The 21,340-nt window shown below is 40.6% G+C and overlaps 3 protein-coding genes across 7 annotated transcripts; 1 reads left to right on the forward strand and 2 right to left on the reverse strand.

The window, feature by feature from the left end:
• The first annotated feature begins 119 nt into the window (after positions 1 to 119).
• On the forward strand, positions 120 to 5,820 carry LOC106648354 (vacuolar protein sorting-associated protein 8 homolog). Its single transcript, XM_014365193.1, has 13 exons — positions 120 to 804; positions 874 to 1,149; positions 1,216 to 1,509; positions 1,586 to 1,984; positions 2,054 to 2,440; positions 2,510 to 3,315; positions 3,382 to 3,771; positions 3,846 to 4,302; positions 4,367 to 4,534; positions 4,633 to 4,780; positions 4,837 to 5,080; positions 5,148 to 5,379; positions 5,448 to 5,820. Exons 1-13 carry the CDS (start codon positions 700 to 702, stop codon positions 5,547 to 5,549), a joined length of 4,008 nt encoding a protein of 1,335 aa, XP_014220679.1. The 5' UTR covers positions 120 to 699; the 3' UTR covers positions 5,550 to 5,820.
• Positions 5,821 to 7,863: 2,043 nt separating this feature from the next.
• LOC106648355 (ubiquitin carboxyl-terminal hydrolase 36) lies at positions 7,864 to 16,521 on the reverse strand. 5 transcript variants are annotated; one of them, XM_014365200.2, is made up of 8 exons: positions 15,638 to 16,521; positions 12,518 to 13,111; positions 12,192 to 12,299; positions 11,489 to 12,114; positions 11,006 to 11,406; positions 10,273 to 10,779; positions 9,674 to 9,822; positions 7,864 to 9,592 (listed from the first exon to the last, which is right to left on the reverse strand). In XM_014365200.2, exons 2-8 carry the CDS (start codon positions 13,008 to 13,010, stop codon positions 9,225 to 9,227), a joined length of 2,652 nt encoding a protein of 883 aa, XP_014220686.1. In that variant the 5' UTR covers positions 13,011 to 13,111; positions 15,638 to 16,521; the 3' UTR covers positions 7,864 to 9,224. The 5 variants fall into 5 exon arrangements, with proteins under 5 accessions (XP_014220686.1, XP_014220682.1, XP_014220685.1 ...); XM_014365196.2 differs by having other exon boundaries at positions 12,192 to 12,320; positions 15,638 to 16,519; XM_014365199.2 differs by having other exon boundaries at positions 10,294 to 10,779; positions 12,192 to 12,320; positions 15,638 to 16,518.
• A 382-nt stretch (positions 16,522 to 16,903) lies between these two features.
• Positions 16,904 to 20,114, reverse strand: LOC106648168. Its single transcript, XM_023458640.1, has 5 exons — positions 20,080 to 20,114; positions 19,859 to 20,008; positions 19,236 to 19,786; positions 18,531 to 19,096; positions 16,904 to 17,260 (listed from the first exon to the last, which is right to left on the reverse strand). The coding sequence occupies exons 1-5, from the start codon at positions 20,112 to 20,114 to the stop codon at positions 16,904 to 16,906; spliced, it is 1,659 nt and encodes a 552-aa protein (XP_023314408.1).
• Positions 20,115 to 21,340: the final 1,226 nt, after the last annotated feature.

Here is a 21,340-nt window from a genome sequence, read left to right on the forward strand (position 1 = left end):
AGTAGTTGAGACAAACATCATGAAAATTATGAAAATTCAATTATGATTTTTTACAAAATTATTACGTTAAAATTGTACGATGCCATAAAAATCATAACTTTTTTACCCTGCGTAATAATTTGAAAATTAAATGGCATTCGTGTGGAACATTGGTAAACGGCTTTTTGCACTTTGCATTTTTCCAATTGGATTGGCGACTGGCGCTCGTCGTCCGTCTCGAGCTTACGCGCATGTGCCAGCACACCCACACCGAGGGGACGTTCACTTCACAGTTCAACGGAGGCTTCCAAGAGTAGGTATATGACTGTGTATAGTGTATACATGCTAACACACTGTGTATTCATTTAATGCTATTGGCAGTGTCAAAGATAACGTTGCACTGTTGTTCTAACGTCTCACAAATACACACGTACCGACTCTATTTGTAAACACACAAATTTAGAATCGATCGGCTTTCCATTAGTAGCGACCAATTTTCTCTTCGGAGAATCGCGAATAATTCTTCATTTATAAGCATTCACCGGTGTATTCGATGCCTGCGGTCGTCTACCTTCTGTACAATGTACTACGTTAGAGGCGTTTTTTCCGCGGCTACTCTATGCATAATACACCTTCCGACGATGAATGGGCACGAGTTTCGGAGTAATTCGATTCTATAGTAATTCTTCAGCTCGTAACAATATCGTCGCGGTTTAGACAATGGAACAAGTGACTTTTGGTTTAGCCGAAGAGAATGGCTCGAATTCAGAGTTGGGTTCGCAAGAAAATCTCACGCTCGATGCTATCAATCTGGAAATCGAGGAGGTAATGATTGACAAATATTAAATTAATCAAACTGATGGCATAATGACATATTTTCTTTATTTAATCAAGCTGGATGATGCTGAATATGCCATTCCAGCAGTTGATCAGCTGCCTTCCTTAGAAAGTATTTTAGCTGAACCAGATTGTGGTTCTTTATCAGGCACAGATGATGATATTGCAGCAACTTCAATTGAAAAATTATCTACTAGCGAAACTGTGAGCGTTGGTAGTTTGTTATCGCTTAATTCTCCTAGCAGACCAAAAATCAAACCACCACCAATATCAGGAATTATTCTTAGACATGTTATACTAAAAGGAATTTGTGCTCAAATTGCTTCTGCAAGTGTAAGTTGAAATAGCAAGAAACAAATTGAACGATGAATGTGTTTTTAAATGATTCTTTCCAATTAGGAGAAGATCAATGCTGGTCTGGCAAGTGCTGTAGCGGCAGGTGGTAGTATGCTAGTTATTGGCACAAGTCATGGTCTTATTTTGGGTTTTGATTCTGCTCAAATTTTAAGATGGTGCCATTGTGATACTCGTCACCAAGGTTCTATTTCTTCCTTGTGCTTCAATCATGATGGGTCCAGAATCCTGGCTGGATTTGCTAAGGGTTACATTCTTATGATTGATTCTTCCAATGGGAAAGTACTCCGAACTCTTACGGATGTTCATGGTCCTGGTACAGCTGTTTTACATGTTAAAGTTAGTTTGATAATTTATTAAATTGCACATGTTCTTAATAACAATATTTCATACTGAAAAATAATTAATTTTGCAGTTTACGGATTCTCCAAAATTAGCATTATGCAGTGATAGTGGAGGTTCAGTTTTCGAGTTGACTTTTACTAGAACAATGGGTGTTAGGGGCTGTGATAGTAAATGTTTGTTTAGTGGATCAAGAGGTGAAGTATGCACTTTGGAACCATTACTTTTAGACGAATTGGCTGCCCACCCTTTGAAAAATTATGTACTTGTAGCTATGGCTACTTTATCCAAAGTTATTGTTGTATGTATAAGACCAAAAATGAGAGTTCTTTTAACTCATCCCCTAAATGGTGCTCCTATGGCTCCACCACAAGTAGCTTGGCAATTAGTGGCAGTTCGATCAGTTGATTCTGAAAGAATAATTGATCCTGTACTGGCTTTAGGAAGAGATAATATAATACAATTTTATCAAGTGAGTTATTTATCTTTCATTCATAATTTGTTTGAAAAAAAGTACATGAAAAATTCATGTTTGTTTAAGGTTTGCGGTGAAGCTGGAATGCGGGTTCGCTTGATACCGCTCCGAAGAATCGTTCTAACATTTACCATGAGTATTTTACGTTGGATGAATTCTCGTTCTTTAGCAGTCCTAGACGTTCAAGAAAAATTGCATTTAATAGACGTACGTACCCAAGAGAGTTTAGAAACTCTTGACGTGAACAACGTCGGTTTGTCCTACGCTTCGAGTCATTTTAAAGGCTTATCGACCGGCGGGAATGTTTCTAAAGCAATGGCTTTAGCAGGCGAACGAGCCTGCTACAATACTGTTATTATATTTGGCTCGCAGTTGTTGCTCCTGGGAATGAAGAGCCTACACGCTGTATGCGTACGAACTTGGATGGAAAGACTACGACATCTTACCATGCAAGTTAGTATACATTCGATTTTGATTGTATGATTTTTCCAGTGCTTCACTATGGAAAAAATATTTTTGCAGAAACGTTATTGCGATGCTTTGGAACTTGGGCTTGATTTATTTCGGGACAAAGGTAAAGCAGTGGTCGGTCTCAAAGGTTCTCGACAGCGTCGCAAACAAATAGTTCAGGATAAAGTGTGTCAAGTTTTGATACGCTACATGGATGAACTTTTAAACAATCCAGGCGAATCAGCTGAGATAGAAATAGTTAGTACGTGCGTCGATTATTGTGTGCAGTTAGAGAGTCCCGATTTATTATTTGGCAAATTATGGGATTATGTGAGCGAGTCTGAAACGTTGAGATCAGTATATTTAAGAGCCTTGGAAACTCCGCTACTTGACGGTTCTTTAATGCCACAGTTGCCTCCATCGATAGCTCAACAATTTGTTGCCCTGTACAACCAGGAAGACAGACTAGATTCTCTTCAGTCAATAATAATTTTACTAAATGTCGATTGTTTGGATATTCATCAAGTCACAACGATCTGCAACGAACGCGGTATGTGGGAAGCTCTAATACATTTACAAACCACGGCGCTTGGAGATTATACTGCGCCCATTCATCAATTAGTCCCAGTATTGCAAAAGCAATTAATGGACAACGAAGGGGCGCAAAATCAAGCTTGGGACTGCATAAGTTTGGGTAACGCTTTGCTTGTCTATGCTAGTTGTTGTCTTCAAGGGAGACAATTTCCACGCAAGAACGAGTTACCGGAAGGAATTCCCCGTAAAATTAAAGCTGACGTGCTCAGAGCTTTGTTGTCTCAACATTCCAGTCTTGCAAGTGATTCCGAAAGGCAATACCCATATCTTAGAACTCTGCTAAGGTAGCTTCTCCTTTCCTTCATATTTTTCGATTAATTGAAAGTATCTTTAAAATGTACATTTTTCAGATTCGATGCCAAAGGTTTTCTTGATGCTCTTGCTATGGCTTTTCAAGAACCTGAATTTACCTCAGAGATGGGCTTACGTCAACGTCAGAGAGTCGTCGACATTCTCCTCACCATCGTCGCAGCCGTCACACCTATCGGACCCGAGAGTTCGGATTATTTGAGTAACGAACAGCGGGTATTTGTTCTCGTTTTCATTGTCGACGAAGTAGTTGAGAGTACGGTTAGTCTCGAATCTTCGTACTTGCAACGCCTCGTAGAAATACTTTGCATCGAGACCAATGGAGAACACAAGTCTCGTCGAGAAAATGCTGTATTGAAGCTTTTACATGGGAATAAAATCACTTGTATACCTGAAGATTCTTTGATTAAACTCGCTCGAAGGGCTAATTTGTAAGTTGAATGTCAAATTATCCATTAATTTTCTTAAGAGATCTTGAAAAATGACAATGAATCCCTATTCCCAGCATGCGAGTAGCCGAACAACTGTACACAAATCGGGGTAATTGGGAGTCAGTATGCGAGTGCATGTTGTCCGATCCCAATCGCCAATCCGAGCTATTTATTTTGCTACAACAACTACCTACAATTCAATTGGAACAAATAATCAAGAAGCAAGCAGTTTCTCTAGTATCGTTTGACGCATCAGGTTTCGCTGGTTTGATCGTTTCACGATTGAGTGATCAATTGGATGGTATTCTTGAAGTGCTGAAAAAAAATCCTGCCAGTGAATATAGACTTCTTACTGATTTGCACTCTCACATTGAACTAACTAATGCTGCAAATGGAGACAGTACTATTGATGGAAGAGAACAGCAATCATCTGAAAATCGAGACAACAGTATGAATGGAATAAAAGTAGAATTAAATGAGAGTAATATGGAACACTATCTCCGACTCATGTGTCGCTTTGAACCTGAAAAAGTAAGTTCTTTTAGCGCTTTAAATAAAAAGGAAATTGTTTTAACACATATAATAATAACTTTAGGTAATGAAGCATCTACGAGGAAATTACGGATGTAAATCTGATAAAGCACTAGAGATAGTTCGCGAAGCCAATCGTAAAGATGGTGAAGCTCTACTTCTCGAGCAATTGGGTAACTATCAGGGCGCCTTTGACCTTCTGCTCGGTCGCCTTAGCGAGATTACAAATTTAGTAAGAAACGATTACAAACGCTTTTCGATATAAACAACTGCAATTCAATATTCAACAATGATTGAATTAATTAACGCTTTGGATTTTGCTTTAAACAGATCGAACGTGATGAGTGCATTCAAGACGAAGCTCACAACATAACTTCACAACTAGCTGGTTTGTGCCGACGCTCGGCCGGAGTACTGGACTGGATGCCTCTCGTCAAAGTTGTTCTCAGTTTACTGAATGGCAGAGATACCCAAAAATGTGAGTTGTTTGATGACCCTGTTTTACAATAATACAAACATTTTATATAATTGCAGGCGATAAAGTGTTCGGCGAGAGATTGCTCAAAATTATTTTAGAAACGCTTAGCGGTACAACCGCTCTGTCATCAGTGTTAGAGTATATTTTAAAACAACCATTATCAACCGGGGGAACTATGGGAGATGTCAGACAACTGCTAACAAGTGTTTTAGCTCAATCCAAGTATGATCAAATTTCAATTGAAACAACTTCAAAAATAGTTAGTTTGGAACTGCACAAAGCTTTAAAAACCACGTTAAAGTACGTTAAATTAAAAAAAATGTTGCCGTATGAGATTACTTCATAATAAAATTCTACGTTTTTCCAGAGAAACCGGTAAAGGTAGAAGCTGTAGCACGATGTTATGCTTTATTTGTCGAAAAAGTCTTGCGCAAGCGAGAGATTACGTTGTGGTATTTAATTGCAATCACACATACCACTTGGAATGCCTCTCAGAACCAAAGATTTGCTGCGAATGCGTTAATATAAAAGGATGGGCACGTCCAGTCACAGATTTTGTTCTTCCTACTGCACATAATAGGAACTTTAAAAACTCACAAGTAATTTAATTGATTATCATTCTTAAAGATATGTAAAAAATTATCGAATTAAATGTGAAATTTTTTAGGAAACCAGAAAATTGGAGCCTCCTAGCTTTATGCAAAAACAATTTCCTACTTTAAGACTTGCGCCCCCAGTTCCTTGGCCAGATTTGGATGACACAATATAGTTGTATTAACATCGTGACTCGGACTTTGAACGGATTGTCTTCTGTTTAACCAAGCTTTTACAGTCAAACTTGTATTTCAATGTCAAAACTCTTGTAAATTTGTAAAAAAAAAAAAACTATAGACATATGTAAATGACTTGATGTGTTATGTATATTAAAAAGTTTTAGGCGTTAAAATGATTTGGTAACATCCCAATGATAATTTCTGAAATGTTATGTAAATTATCATATAGATTTATTGTATTGTTAATAAATGATCCTTAAAAAATGATTATGGATTATCTGTAATTTAATTTTAGGAAAGTAGGAAAAAATTGATTGACTACATAGAAATTTGGTTTTCAATTCTTTTTAGTTGATTTTATTGTGTTCTTGTACTTATAAAAATATTGAACAAATTTACGTTCAAAATAATTCTGTGAAGCAACACTTCCAATCAATTCGTTACCTAGAGTCAAAAGCAATGGTTTATACTTGAATGACAAGTATGTCTAATGACAAGTAGTGCCTACGTTTTTCTTAAAAAATTTAATCAGCCGTGTAAGTGTTTGAAAAATGTGATTATGAAAAAATCCCCCCTCCCCCCTTTCTGAATTAAAAATGTTTTAATTTCAACTTACAAACAACAAAAAATAATGCAAACAAAATCATTTGTAACAGTGTACAAATCTAGTAAAGTATAAATGTAAGATATTAAAGAAATTTGATTATAAATCTAGATTTTTGTGCCAAAATGAAATTAAGTGTCATAACTGTATGTACATACACTACGTTAATTTGCAAAATATATTCATTACCTAAAGCCGTTATTTCAGGCGATCTTAAATAATTATAATAATTAAATGATTCCTTTTACTCTTTCTACTCAACACACTCTTGCTTAGCTAATTTTATTTATAATTTTTTCGTTCGCTAAGGAAGCTCCTGTTTGTTATCTCGTTATATTACACAAATAGTCGAGGAAAAACCAAAAGGAATAATCATACAGTTTATATCGGATCAACCACGTATCCAATTTTTTTATCTTCTCAATGCTATTCAAAAAATTATTTTAATATATACCTATTTATGCTCACGAGTAATATACGCGCGTAGCATGCATGCGTACATTTTATGTAATTCTTATAGAAATGGCGTTGATACTCCCTAGAATATTTAATTCTTTATAATTCATTTTTCTTTATTTTAATCAGACTCTTACTCATACTTGTTTTAACGACAGACGAGCGAATAAGCGATTTCTTCGAATCAATTCATTCTCGTGACTCTCATTTGAAATTATTGTTTTTAATAATAAACTGAAAACATCTTTTATCTCTTATTTTTCCCAATTATATTGTTATAATTGCAGTTTAATATTTATTTATATATTTTTATTTTATATATATTTTTTGATATATATAATATATCTATAACACCACACACATTCATACAGCATACAACTTTATGTCGAGCGCCACATAAATCGTTTGTAAATACTAATGCTCGCAGAGAGTTAATATTAATATTTGGCTATTCTTAGTTTTGTATCGTAAGAAAAAGCGCAAATGGAGCAGAAATAATTTTGAAAACATATTTTTCCAAGATTTAATTTCTTTGTTATATTTTTAAATATTCCAATCTCTTCATTTTTTATCATACTGGGAATATGTTTACAGCTTATCATAAGTCATATTATACAGCAATTGACCATATAGTTTATGATTATTTATGGAATTGATAAGAAAATCAATTTGTATTCATAAGTGTTAGTCTGAAAATACCCAGTCTTAAATTATTTTGACTCAGTCATAATAAAAATATTTACAAACACGCATATTATGTGATTGCATATATTAATGTATGCATACCAGTTAATCAGATAAAAAATTTCAGCTAAATTTATTCAACATCAAATAAAGAAAATATTAAATAAATATGAGGAAAAGGACGGAGCTGCAACGCATTCCACATTAAAAATCCTATTTTCTATATTTGAAGATTGATTCCAAAAAAATGCATGTTATCACGCAAGCATCAATAACTTTTTTATGCATTCTATAAAATGACTCAATCTTTGATTAATGATAATTTTTCCTATTGTACAAATAATTTCATTCAACACCGATAAAGAGTCTGAATAGATTAAGATATTCTGCGTTATAATTCGTATTCAAAAATGCCACTGGTTTTTCAATGTATAGTCATTGAAGTTTAACATCGATAAACGACAAAGTTTGACATTTATTTTCAATAAACTTCATATTCATATACGATAAAAGAAAATTATTTTAAAAAACGGGCGTGATGAAGAAGTATTTGATAATGAAAATAATGAGTTTTAGAATTCAAAAATGTATTTATCCTATCAAGATGGTATTTTTTTTTACACATGATTTTACATCTAATTGTTTGTGACTTGCATGCTAATGATTGATAAAATTCGTGTTATAATTTGTTAAACAATTTTCATTCTCAATTTTCGTTATCAAACTCATTCAAACCGTACAAATCAAATATTCATCGATTTAACATGACAAACACATCTATGATAAATTTCGAGCGAAACATTAGCAAATAAAAAGTTATAACATTATAATAGCTTCATTACTCGTTTACAATGCCTCGCATTTTCTATTTTTTATATTCAAAAATTTATAAGAGCCATCATATTCGTAATGGTACATTTTCTCGATTTAGGATTTTCTTTCAAAAACATGCGTGATTCAAGTATTATATATAATTATTGCAATAATTAAATGCAATGAAAATTACACGAGCATGAAGTAAATTATCATGTCAAATAAAATTTATCGTTGAACCACATAAAAATTCTACATTTTTGAACGATAGTTACATACGACTTTATGTTTAAATTTTTGAAAAATACGTATTTATAATTGGTATTAGCTCTACCTTAAAGACACAATTTATGGATAATAAAAAAAAAAAATAATATTTAATTTATATAAATTATTTTAAGGATAATTTCAGAGATGTGAATATGAATTCATTTTAATAAACTAAAATGTTCCATAACATTTGACCTTAACATTATATGTTACAATTTTATAATTAGTCTTACAGCTAGAAATAATTAATACATCTCACTACTAATCATTACAATTCGATCATAGCCTAAATGCTAGATTGTAAAAGAATCGAACGGTCGTATATTATTCATCTCTCACCCATACATGTTTGTTTTTATGCGATATTCACTAACCGCAGTAAATTTTACTTTCAAATGCACAAGTATGTCAATCTTGACACTTTTATTGCAAAAAATCTGCTGATATTGTTGTCCTATAGTCTATGCAATAGTAACTATAAAATTATTAATGGTTATTTTAATTATTTCTTAAAATGGAATAAAACAACAACAAATGACATTTGGAAATAAACAAAAAATGAACCAAAGTGCATAAGCAAAACGTTCGTGGTAGAGATTAGGAGGAATAATGTTTACGTAAAAACGTATAATTCGTGCCTTCGTCTGATGTCCAAATATCGCTTTCATTATTACGTGTCATTTGAAGACTCGTGGGCAATATATTTTTCTACTTCATAGGCGCAAATAGCCTAAATTATTGTTGTTAGAGCGAAATCGATCCCGATCCTTTCTTATAAAATTAGCATTGAATAGAAGAGGACAACGTTATTACCAGCAGTACTACTATTACGAATTAATCAGTCCTATCTACGCCTTTGATTGCGTTTGTTGTGATTATGATTACGATAATGTTGTCGATTGCCTCCGTTGTGCCAAGATCGATGGTTATAATTACCATAACTATTTCGATTATAATTGCCGTGTCCATTGTTCATCTGATTGTTTCGCCACTTGTTATTTTGATGCTCTTGGAAAGGATTATAATCGCGACCGTTACTGTTGTGGTATTTATTGTTATAGTTATTATCATAATGGTTCGTTTTGACTTTTTTTGTTCGACCTTTGTCGATTTCATCATCTTCGTCGTCGTACCGACGTTTGATGCGTTCTTTGTGGCGTTGTGTTTCCACTTCACGATCTAAACGCGCTTTACCACCATTCCAACTATGCACTATAAATAAAAAAACCAACATTAATATGGTTCTATTTTAAAAAGCCATGATAATGAGTAAGTTAATTTCTTTTATATTACCATTTGTATTACCATATCCCCACAGAGAACTTTTTAATAACTGAGTAGTAGTATCAGAACGATTTGTTCCATTGAAATTCCTGACGTCAGCAGCATTTGGAGAGTGATTATGTGATGATCGGCCGTTGCTTTGAGATTCATTTCTATCCCTATAATGTACATTTGAACGCATATTAATATCTTGATTGGTTGTAGTCGTGACTTACACACGAATATTCATTTCTAAGTATACTCTATTCTAATCTAAATCTTCTATTTAATAAAATACTTTCATGCTACAATCCAACCTTAAATTAATATTAAATCATATATGTAAGCAATTTCTAAATTCAATTACTTTTTTACCCTACGATTGAGCAAGATTAAATTTAAAAATAAATAAGCGTGTAAAATGAGCGTGCAGTAAAAGGATTAGAATAACTTATATGTATATACTATACGCGTAGATTTAGGGATAAATCGATAAATTGATTTCACAATAATGGTGATTGATCACTGCTTTACATAATATGTTTGTTACCTTCAAATTTAGTCAGCAGCAATAATAAGGATTTCCGGACATCGAAAACTACTCTACTAAAACGACAACGACAACTTACGAAAAAATATCGGAGACTGACCAGCCATTGGCGGTGACGAATGATGACGGCGCAGGAGTATCCTGAGAAACGTCCCATCCCTTGTTGAGGCTGGCTTTGGCGAATACTTTCTCGTTGGCTTCGCCTCGCTGATGCTGTTTGTAAGCAAATTTGCCATTGCTCAGACCGTTCGCCTGCGACGGACCACTTTTCGATGGGCTTTTGATCATTTCGGACCTCTCATGACCGTTGGTGAGTTCGAGTTCCGTCGAACTTTTTGATGCGTTACCGTTGCTACTTATTTGTGGTGGCGCAGGCGGTGTTTTAACACCATTGCTATCTCCGTTGGTTGAGTGATTGTGTCCGTTCGTCAGACCATTCGTGACATTCGATTTTCCATTTGTTTCAGAATTTCCATTTGTAAACAGTGGCTTTTTGACTGGTCCGTCATAATCTTCATCTTCACTCGATTCTGCTTCGTAATCGACCAATTTTCCGTTGCCACCGCCATTGCTCATTACTGCCAGTCTGCGATTCATTTATTTTCTTTTTAAAAACTAGAACTACTTTTACAGCTACACCGCGATACTAATATTTCATACATAAACTTTCATAATAATTTATAAGACGAAGAAATAAACAAACACTGGAGAAAAATAGGGAACTAACTCGATATTTTCTGGTGGATGGCTACAGAAATTTTCATTTTTCATCAACCAGTTTATTGATTTATAATATTTTCAAGACTATTTACCTTTCTTTCGTCATGCCAGGTGGTAATTGAGGACCAATGAAGCTGCGCCTGTCTTGGTTCTGTTGAGGTGACTTTCCGGATGAACTTGAAGTCTCTGCATTTTTTGACTCACCATTGATTCCATTACTGCATCTATTCGACGAAGGTGCACTGCTACCTGCACTGCTACTACTACTACTACTTGTGCCTGCTCCACTGTTATCAGAGAGTCTACTCGACAAACCATTCACGTGGGTGACTGAAGATGAAAGTTGAGATGTTGTTCCGTCGCTCTTTGATCCTGCAACTTGGCTGCTGCCACTCTTAGTTTGTTGGCTAACCAAAACTGAAGAAGGGTCCATCTCAAAAATCATGATATAGGCATTCGTTGACATAACGTTATTATCAGAGATTCTACGAACCTAAAAAGAAAAGAATATAAATTTTTTTCCTGAATGAAGTTTTTATAAGAGCTTGCTAATAGTTTCTTATTTTTGAACTCACGTAAGAATCGTCAAAAGAATAAAATTGTCCAGTTGCATCTTTTGCTACGGCAGTGTAATGTCCACAATTAACAGATGGCCCCATATGCGTAACCATTGAGGCAAGCTTATAAAAAATTTTTCTTGGAGCTTCACCAGGTTTGCGTCTCAGATACGGACCCATGTCAATGCTTGGTTTGAAGCCAATGTGTCTTGATATCTTACCACCTAAAACGCTGAATCGCTTCAACTGAACACAGAGTACCTTAGGCGGTCTCTCTAGTATAAATTGTTTACAAGCAGGTACTCGGCGTTTACACGCTTCGCATTTATAATCATTATTATCTAGCTGCTCTTGACAAAAGTAATTTGACAATGCTTCATCTAGTGTACTGGCTTTTCGTATATCTAATAATAAATCTTGAAAATGTTGAAATGTAGTAGAAACATGTCGACATTGAAGACACTTGACTTCAGTCCTGAGGTAACCCCCAAAAATTTGATTGATAGGGGTGGTCTCTTTTGAGTAACTGTCTAGTTTTGTAGCTTTGAGACGAGCTAAATAAGCTTTTTCCATACCTTCTAAAAGATAACGTAAAAATTCATGGGCATCTTCTTGCTGCCCTGGCACCATTGTCCTGCAAATAACTGTAAATACAATTAATTTATAAAATTTACTTGACTGCTGAAACAAGAAAAATTTCAAAAACTACATGAAAACTTACGCTTTAGTTTACTGTAAACCCAAACAGGCTTGATTGAATCGCCAGACTTTTCATGACTGGCTTGTAGAGTTTTTGCAACAGCACATGTAAGGCACTCACCACCTGCATCTAAATGGAAACGATGTTTCACTATCGTTTCAAATAAGTATGTAATTAGTGCAAGGAAATAACTACAGGATTTATGTAGAAAGGTTTTGTCATAACAAATATAAAGTTATCAGTTTACTATCAGAATACTGATAATTAAAAGGGGGTTGATGAATTTATAAGTAGTCTATTTGGATTTCAAAAAGTGCATCTATGAGAAAAATATATTCAAAACTTACCATTTTGGTCGCATTTCGATTGATGATGGGAATCAGAAAGCAGCCAATTTACTAAAGCGGGAACATGAAAAAGTGCTTGCAAAGTGCTATTTAAATAACAGGTATTTCCAACGTTCATCATACCAGCTCCTGGAGGAAACTTTTCTTTCCATCCAAGATTCACTTTTTCAACTGGATATAAAGTATATGCAGGCTCTGGTAATCTAGGCTCTTTACTTTTGTCATTAGCTTTAGAGGACCCAGATCCTTCCTTCTCGCTCTCTGCTTCTTTTTCTGGTTTTGGCAAACTAAGTACCATGTACTTAGTTTTAAGGCGCTCTTGCATTGATGATCTACAATTATCAGTTTCCACATACTCTATTTCTGTGTTGAGAATGCGAGAAGCACTGCCTAAATTCAAAGTTAGGTCGTCTGAAGATTTCAACTGACCAGCAGTGTCTATGTTGTGGCGAATGGCCATTGTCAATGGGTCACAGACGCTAACCGCAGGCATTTTGTTGGATTTAGAAAGTTTATTCAAACTAGCCACAGTGCCCAGCTTTGCGACAGCTTTTTGAACTTTTTGATCAGTTGTAGGCTCTTAGCCTACCTTTTCTGAAACATTAAAGAAATTTCCATTAAAACTATGCACATAGAAATAATATTTAATCATAAATCATTTTTTCAACCTCACTTGTTTGAAATGTAAAAAAAAAAATGGAATGATCTATAAAATAGTCTTAAGCAAAATAACTAAATCTATGATTTTTCAAGCATAATACAAGGTGAATAGAATTCAGCACAAGAAAAGATCGACGAGAGACAAAATGAAACTTTCAAAAAATATAAATCGACGTCCGTACGCACACGTGCAAAACGTCTAAACCATATAAGTACAACACTTGCATGACGGGTCGTGAAACTTTTTGAACGAATGAATGAAATAAAATGATCTTAATGTTTTAGAGAAAAAACCTCGATTGTAATCGAAAATTATTATAAACGAGCATACGAGAAATTCATGTATCTTTTTTTATTCTCGAAAAACTCACGTGTCAAGAACCGTATTAGTACTTTTATTACTATCGTAGAGCATTGCTACTAGGTAAGATAGGTGTAGCAGTAGGAATGTAAGATGAGAGGGAAAGATTATAAAAGCGTCTGCCTCGCAGAGCAGTAGCATTAGATAGCAGTAGCAGTAGATGCAGCAGCAGCGCCGGCAGCAGCCTCATCGCGCAATATCGTGTGTATAGTACACAGCAGCAGTTAAAGGATAGAATAGTCACATATATATTAGCGCAAACGTGTGTGTGTGTATAGCACACGTATCGATCGGAAAACGGGGGGTCTTACTATATACTCGTGCAATGCATATCGCATGTAATAGCATGGGTACTACACGAGAGCGGCACGCACGAGAGATGTCGGCGAAAATGCACAGCACAATTTTATGCACGATATCTATAGCAATCTTGTAATCGCAATTATTTATTAGGCCAATCTTCACTGATAATCATTCGCAGCTGTTCATCAATAGTAGCACGAGGTTGATAGTTTATGTACCAAGAAAAAGTGATCAAGGTAGACATGAAATAACGCCGGTTTGTTTCGGAGCGTGCCAATTTGATATGTAGGGGTCCAGCCTCGGGCAGGTTACTGCACGATGAGTGCAGCGACTGTGCGAAAGTGAGTACGGAGTGGACTCGAGAGGCGAATTTCGACATCGCGCGCGAAACGAAGCGTGCGGCTCTGTATGCTATCCTGGTCCTGTAGCTGTATCATGTGTCAAAAAAATGTGCAAATAAAGCAGCACTAAGATAAACCAACCTGATATAGAGTATGTATGTATGAGTAACGATCGACGCCGTTGAAGCGACGACCATCGATAGATGCCGATCATCGTTTAAATACCCACATGACCTCTTTGGCACTTGTAACTCTTGGAAATGGTTAAATCGCTATCACTCGGAGTTGTACCATTACTATCTACTATCGCACACCGGGTATAAGATGTAATGTGTTTTACGCGCGCCGGATGACGTACAACGCGTCGTCGCGGAAAATCCAACACTAACATTAACTAGTGTGGCGTACGTGCGTGTGGTGGTGGCGGCGGCGACGGCGGCAATAAAACGACCTACACACACAAGCGATCGAGGTATACACGCAGACGGCAACTCGCCTCGCTGCATACACGTAAGTGTCGGGCAGTGCATGCAGTGCACTCGATTCGCGGAGTTGCTCGAGTTTCTCTCTATATAGACGTCTGCGTGCGCGAGACGAGGTATGCTGCGGCCGTGCTGTGTGTCGTATAATATTCGCGCGAGACTCTGAGGCCGCTCGTTGGCCGACGTACCAGGAGAGGCGCCACCGTCCCTCGTTGTAATCGTAGATTTTCTCTCGGCTCGACTCGACTCGACTGTCCTAATGAATTAATCCGAGCGAGGATAAATATTGATATCGAAATGCCAAAATGTCGACTTAGTACTTGAATCTAACGTATGATAGAGAGGTCGATTGACGGGGATTTTTGGTGAGTGCGTACGTCGTGCACCGAATGCGAGCATATCGTCTCGATGTAGGTACAGCAACGATGCGGCTCCCCGCGTGCTTACGACCCACACACACACTCAGCAATTATATAAAATGTCGCGTGAAAGTAAACGGAGCGACAGGAGAAGAAAAAGGAGAGCAGGAAAAAAAACAAAGTTGTCTCGTCGCACGAGAAGGGTCCAAAATTCAAATGTTCGCAAAAAAAGAAGTCTGAAAAAGTTGAACAACAAGAGGGGTGGCGCAAAAAAGGATCATCCACCTCGGCGCACCTCGAGTTCCTTTAAAACATTAAGCACGGACGCGCATACATGCGAATTTAAAGGGCAACGTGCGCGTATACATGTAAGCGTTCATGGGGAGCAAGCGTACATCGCCCCTATTAGGCCAGTTCGATATATAGAGAAGCATGGTTGCCTCCGCGCTCGCCGCACAGAGCGAGCGAAACACACAAACGCACGAGGTTATGACAGTTGCAAAAACCTCGTGTGCTGCTCGCTGTTGCTCGTTCACACATCTCTCGCGGACTTTTCACCTCTCTGTGCAAGAGGCATCGAAGAAACTACGAATGTTGAAGCGTCGATGACTTACCTTGTATTTTTGGATGCCCGTGTAGGCTGTAGCATGTGCACCAGGTCCGGATGGTGCCTCGCTCGTGATCCGTGACTGGCGAGGCCGAGCACACCCACGAAGTTTGACAATCGTGCGAGGAAACAGCCGCGTCGGCTCCAGGAGACGATGGCTCGCAGAGCTGCAGAACGAGAGCGAGGAACGAGACACGAAGACACAACTGTGACAGGCACCAGTCACACACTCACTCACAGTTCACACACAAACGCGCCGAGTAGTAGTCGATTCGGGAGCAGTAGCAGCATCGCGTCTTCTCGTAGCGAGTCTAATGCACGTGCTTCCTCGGCTGCGAGACTGATAAAAACCGGCGGCGCGCTGGATGGACGAAAACTTGCCTCGCCACGCTGTACTAGGCTCCTAATAATCGGAGAGCTCGCGGACTGCGCGGGAGACGACGAACAGAAGAGCAAAAAAAACGGATAAAAGTCGCGCAAGGCGGACTCTCGATACGAGCAGTATAAACTATATAGTAGCGAGGCGAGAGCGAGGCGAGAGCGACGTAGCGAAGAGAGAGAAAGCACACGTGTGTGTATGAGCGGCTGCGGCTCGTCGGCGGCGGTGGCGGCAAGCACACACGCACGAATTACGATCTCGCCTCGCACCACGGACTGCACTATACGCGCGGCGGGAGCCGCGGACTATCCGGATCAGTGTGTACGAGAACTGTATATGCTCGCTCGACGAGCTGCACCGTGGAGCGTATACAGTGCAGGATACACGTTTTGATGCTCGTGTCGCGCGCGCGCAAGCAAGCAATTGCCTCGTTGCTTGATTGCGATCTATCGATACGAATTTACGATATTTCGGTGCACGCGCGTCGCCGAAGTTTTCGCGGAGCCGCTAGCGAAGCACGCGCGATTTACGTTGAACTTTGGACGCTCCGATATCGCTTGGGTCAAGTTGCCTCCAGTCGGCACTTTGCTCCGGCTTTGATTCGCGAGCCTCTCGAAACCCTCGACTTAACCTCAAATATCGACAAGTCGATCAGTATAATATAGCGGCTACCATGAGTGCTTTACATGACCCCTGTGGGCTTGCTTTTCTTCGTGCAACGACGAGTGCTCGAGTGTCGATATGCAGGAGCGCAGCACGATGGCGCGAATATTCGAAGCGTGAAAACTGCAATGATTCATCGTTCTCTCTCTCTTGGTATTCTATGGAAAGACAGATTTTTATTGCCAGCTCGTGCGTTACAAATCAGGCCAGTCGCCATCGATTCATCGATTTTCAGTCGTTCCAATCGATCCGATCCCGGGAACGGGGACTCGCGTCCTCCTCGTTCTCGGACCCGTCCGAGTCTCCCTGATCGTAAAAGTCGCTCCAGTTGTCGTCCAGCCGATCGGCTTGACTCGGCTCGTCGTCGTCGTCGTCGTCGCTGTTCCTGCCGAAGAGGTCCCGCTGCAGCACCATCTCGCGCAGCTCCCGGGCCCGGGCCTCGGCCTGGTTGGCCGCCTCGGCCTGCAGCGTGCTCAGCCGTTTGGTGCGCAGTCGTGGCCGCGAGCGCTTCATCAGGGGACGCGTCCTCGGCGGCGTCGGCTCCATTATGCGCTTGAGCGCGTTCGCCAGGTAGCGGGCCAGTGCGCGCTGCAACCAACAAAAACGCGCGACGGTTATATTATTGAAGTCGGTACGACGTATACAAATGTCCTACAGATCTGTCGATAGATCTAGGATTCTATGCCGATCGACGAGCATTACAGCTATTCTACGTTTTTTTTTATATATAAATAAAATATTAATGTTATATTCTATCATACAGGATCTCAGTTAAAAATTACGCGTACAGTTCATTCTCTCAAGAACGCGTCATTTTTTGGAGATAAAGAGAAAAATGTTTTTACAAAGACAAAAAGTTACTGCCTTTGATAAAACGAATAATTTTTTTACATTCGTGTGAATTTTTTATCTTTGACCTTTCTTTTTCATCGAATATTTCTTTCTAATTGACCATCTATTTTCTTGAGTCCACTACGGAAATTGTATCACGAATTTTATTAATGAAAAACGATGGATTGAACATTTTTCTCCAATCACCCTCGAATATTATTTGTAAAAAAAAGGATTTTCATGCTGCGAGAATCAAAAGACAACGTTTTACACGTTCGAAAATTGGTCCTGGTAAAAATTGAGTAGGGCCTCTGTGTCGAAATAATATTAGACATTGATGAAAAACGCGTAAAGTGTGTGAGAAAAATCTACTTCCAGTTGTGCACGGGTAGGTAGGGGACAATTAACATAATAATCTCACTGGCAAATGAAATTGGAAAAAAGTAAAAATCTGTCGAATGAAAGAAACTTTGATTTTCGTTCTAATTATATTGGCGTTTTCTATTAATGTACTGTGATGCCAAAACACGTAATGACGAGTTTACGGAAAGATGAACCATATAAAAGTGTAGATTTCTCGTAACTTTTTAAAATTCACTCAATATACATTTTGTTTGTTTAAAATCGTTTACTTTTACACTAGGTTTGTCGAACTGGATGAAACCAAGCGTTCCATCGAGTAATCAACACTTTTAAGTGTAATCCATCAATGACACAAGGTGTGCGACGTAAAAGCGACGTGCAAGCAGCTGTTACTCAATAGCCACCGATGCTCTCGTAAGAAGTGTCTCTATGCGAATTACTCTAGGCTCGTACAATACACGAGAAAAAGGAGCTATCATTAAGCAATTACGAGCAGGACGAAAAAAAAGGCACGAAAAAGAAAAGGCGCGCATTAGCTCGTCATAATAACGGGATGGACTCGACGTAATTGCGCCAACAATGTTGCGTGCGACACGATGAAAATAATTAAGTCATCAGCTCGTACAGTAGACACACACAGTAGGTAGGTTTGTGAAGCGCAGACCTTTTTGGCGGCCTCCTCGGCCTCGCGCATCTTCTTCATCTCAGCCCGGAAGCCCTCCTTCTCGCAGACGGCCACGACGTATCTCGGCAGGGCGTCGAGCTGGCAGCACATCTTCTCGTAGGCGTCCTCCAGGGCCTTGACCATGAGGATCGGTTTGAGCGGCACCTGCTGCGCCTCCCGCTGCTCCTCCTCCTTCTTCTGCCACTCTAATTTTCTGGCGGTGGCGAGCGCATCGCCGTCGGCTTGCAAGCAGCAGCTCTTGTAGGCCTGCTCGATGAGGCTGCGCGTGTGCAGCGCCCTGGCCGACGCCACCAGCTCGACCATCTTGTCCTCCTTGAGGCGGGCGGCCTTGGCCTCGAAGCGCTCGGCCCGTCTCTCCTCCAGTCTGATCTTGCGGCGGGTCGCCTCGATGTCCTCGGCGATCTCGTTGAGCTCGTCGCGCAGGCTCCGCTCGGTCCTGTCCAGCTGGTCCTTCAGCTCGACCATGGGGCCGCCGAGCGACTCGAGATTCACCAGGGCGCTCACGTTCTGGATCTCCATCTCGCTGAAGCGTCGCAGCAGGTCGTCCGCGTTGTCGAGGCCGAGATCGCTCGGCTTCCGGGCGGTCGACTCTCTCAAGCGAGCCGCGTCCTGATTGAACGTAACTGCAACAAAATGACACGCGCTCGACTCGATCGACGATCTTCTCTATATACTAGTAACAGTGCGGCTCACTTATGAGCGACTCGAGCGAGCCGATGTCCGAGATGTTCAACTGGCTGTCTTTGGTGGCTTTGGCATCGTCGAGAAGATCGTTGAGGTCGTTGGCTACGTCGTCGTCATCGTCGTCGTCGTCGTCGTCGAGGCGATTCTCGGCCAGCTGGTGCAGGAAGCGGTGACAAGCCCGGACCGTCCTAAAGGCCTCCTCCCACCTGTAGACCTCGAGGCGCATGGCGCCGTACTCGCGCGACAGCTCGTCCCGCTTCTCGCTCAACTCGAGGGTGCGGGCGAGCTCGTTGTCGGCCTGGCCGAGGGCCCGCATGCTCTCGTCGTGGTCCTTGGCCACGAACTGCTCGAGGCTCTCGACGCACTCGAGGTACTTGCGCTTGATGCGCAGGAAGCGCTGCCGCTCGATGTTGAGCTTCTGGTCGATCTGTATGACGCAGTCCCGCTTCAGCCCGGCCACGAGCTTCCACTTGGACAGCAGCCTGATGTCGCGCACGTAGTCGCTCATCGAGAAGGCGTTCGAGGCCGCTGCGGCCTTGCGAAACACTTGGCTGTTGTCGAGGTCGACGGACTTTTTCGACCGGTCGCCGGCCTCGAGGTCCTGGGTGAGCTTGCGCACCGACAGAGGCGGCTCCGCTCCGTCGGCCTTGTCGCGCTCGTTGCGCCTGTTCTTGTAGTGCCAGTAGGCCAGCAGCTGAGCGTCGCCCGGCACACTGAACGGATTGTGCGGCTTGGCCTTGGCCTCCGCTCCTGCTCCTCCTCTCTTGCTTTTCCTGCAGCGACGAGCGCGATCGAGATCGATCGTTTAGTGGCACGAGTCATACTTTTTGAGCGCTGCGCTTACCTCTTCGTGACATTCCGTTTGACGCTGTTTGACATCTCGTGGCTTCCGGGGAGGAGGATGCAGCGACAAAAAAAGGAGAGAAACTAGTCCGCGCGACTCAGCGACTCGCTCGTCGCTCTACCGAATGGGCCACTTTCGACTAGGAGACAAGCTCGCCGAGCGATAACACCGACACATGTTCGGCACGTCGTTCGATTTGACAAATTCACGCGACGATCGATCCACGAGCCTACGCATGATGATCCGTGCGTTCAGTCGTGGTGCACTGTCGAGTGCATCGATGCAGCACGGGAGGTTGTTTGAGCGGCGTTGCTATGGGTTATATCGCGCGCGCGCGCGAGTTATGTCAAAAAAGGATCATTCGCGAGCCGACGACGAGCGAGCGAGTGCAACGTCCTCAGGCGCGCGCGAATTTCTCTTTTTTGACTTTTGTTTAGCTTCGAGTCGAGTCGGAGAATGGCCCCCTTTGACAGGAGAATGAGGCGTAATTGTTACGTTCGTGCATAATTATGTCGCACACGCAACGATGATCAATTTCAATTTCAATATCACGCGCACGTACACAGGCGCACTTTCACCTGCCTTAGCTTTGATCCGACTTATGGGACAAAACGAGAAAATACAAATAAAAGAATTACTTTTTTTGTTTTATAGTTATGCTTGACGCGTAATAATAATGTGCGCGACCGAGTCGACGCGTATACGTCGGAAGAATTCGAAAAGACGACTGGGCCCCGGGAGCGACTGTCGCGTCGCAGGACATTTTTATCGAGCCGATTTAATCGGTACCATAAGCTCGACAAAGACAGAGAGAGAGAGAGAGAGAGAGAGAGAGAAAGAGAGAGAGAAAGAAAAAGTAGGAAAAAAAATTATGCACCGTCGAGATTTTCCTCGTCGTTACGTGTCTATAAAGCAAAACAAAGTAAAATGAGATTAAGACGAGATCGCTGCCGTTGTTGTTGCTGTTGCTGCTGCTGCTGTGCGCTCGTTATAACATAACTGCTATATGCGGTTTAGCGAGCGCGCAAAAATGGGGAGAAGGTCCTACGAGGAGCATCTCGGCGTGGAATTGTTTAGAAGAAGAAATCGCGTCCGGAAATCTGTCAGTGTACACTCACACACGGAGCTCGACATTACACGTAGTAGTGTGTGTGTACACAGGCCAGTTGAGCGCGGATCGTAGCATAAAGGACACGGACCCGTGCACCCGCATCTCTTTTATGGAACATGGAGCTCTGAAACGAGCGGCTCGCGCGCCTCC

The sequence above is a fragment of the Trichogramma pretiosum genome, unplaced genomic scaffold, assembly GCF_000599845.2.
Source record: "Trichogramma pretiosum strain Unisexual culture from Peru unplaced genomic scaffold, Tpre_2.0 scaffold24, whole genome shotgun sequence".
Classification (NCBI taxonomy): domain Eukaryota; kingdom Metazoa; phylum Arthropoda; class Insecta; order Hymenoptera; family Trichogrammatidae; genus Trichogramma; species Trichogramma pretiosum.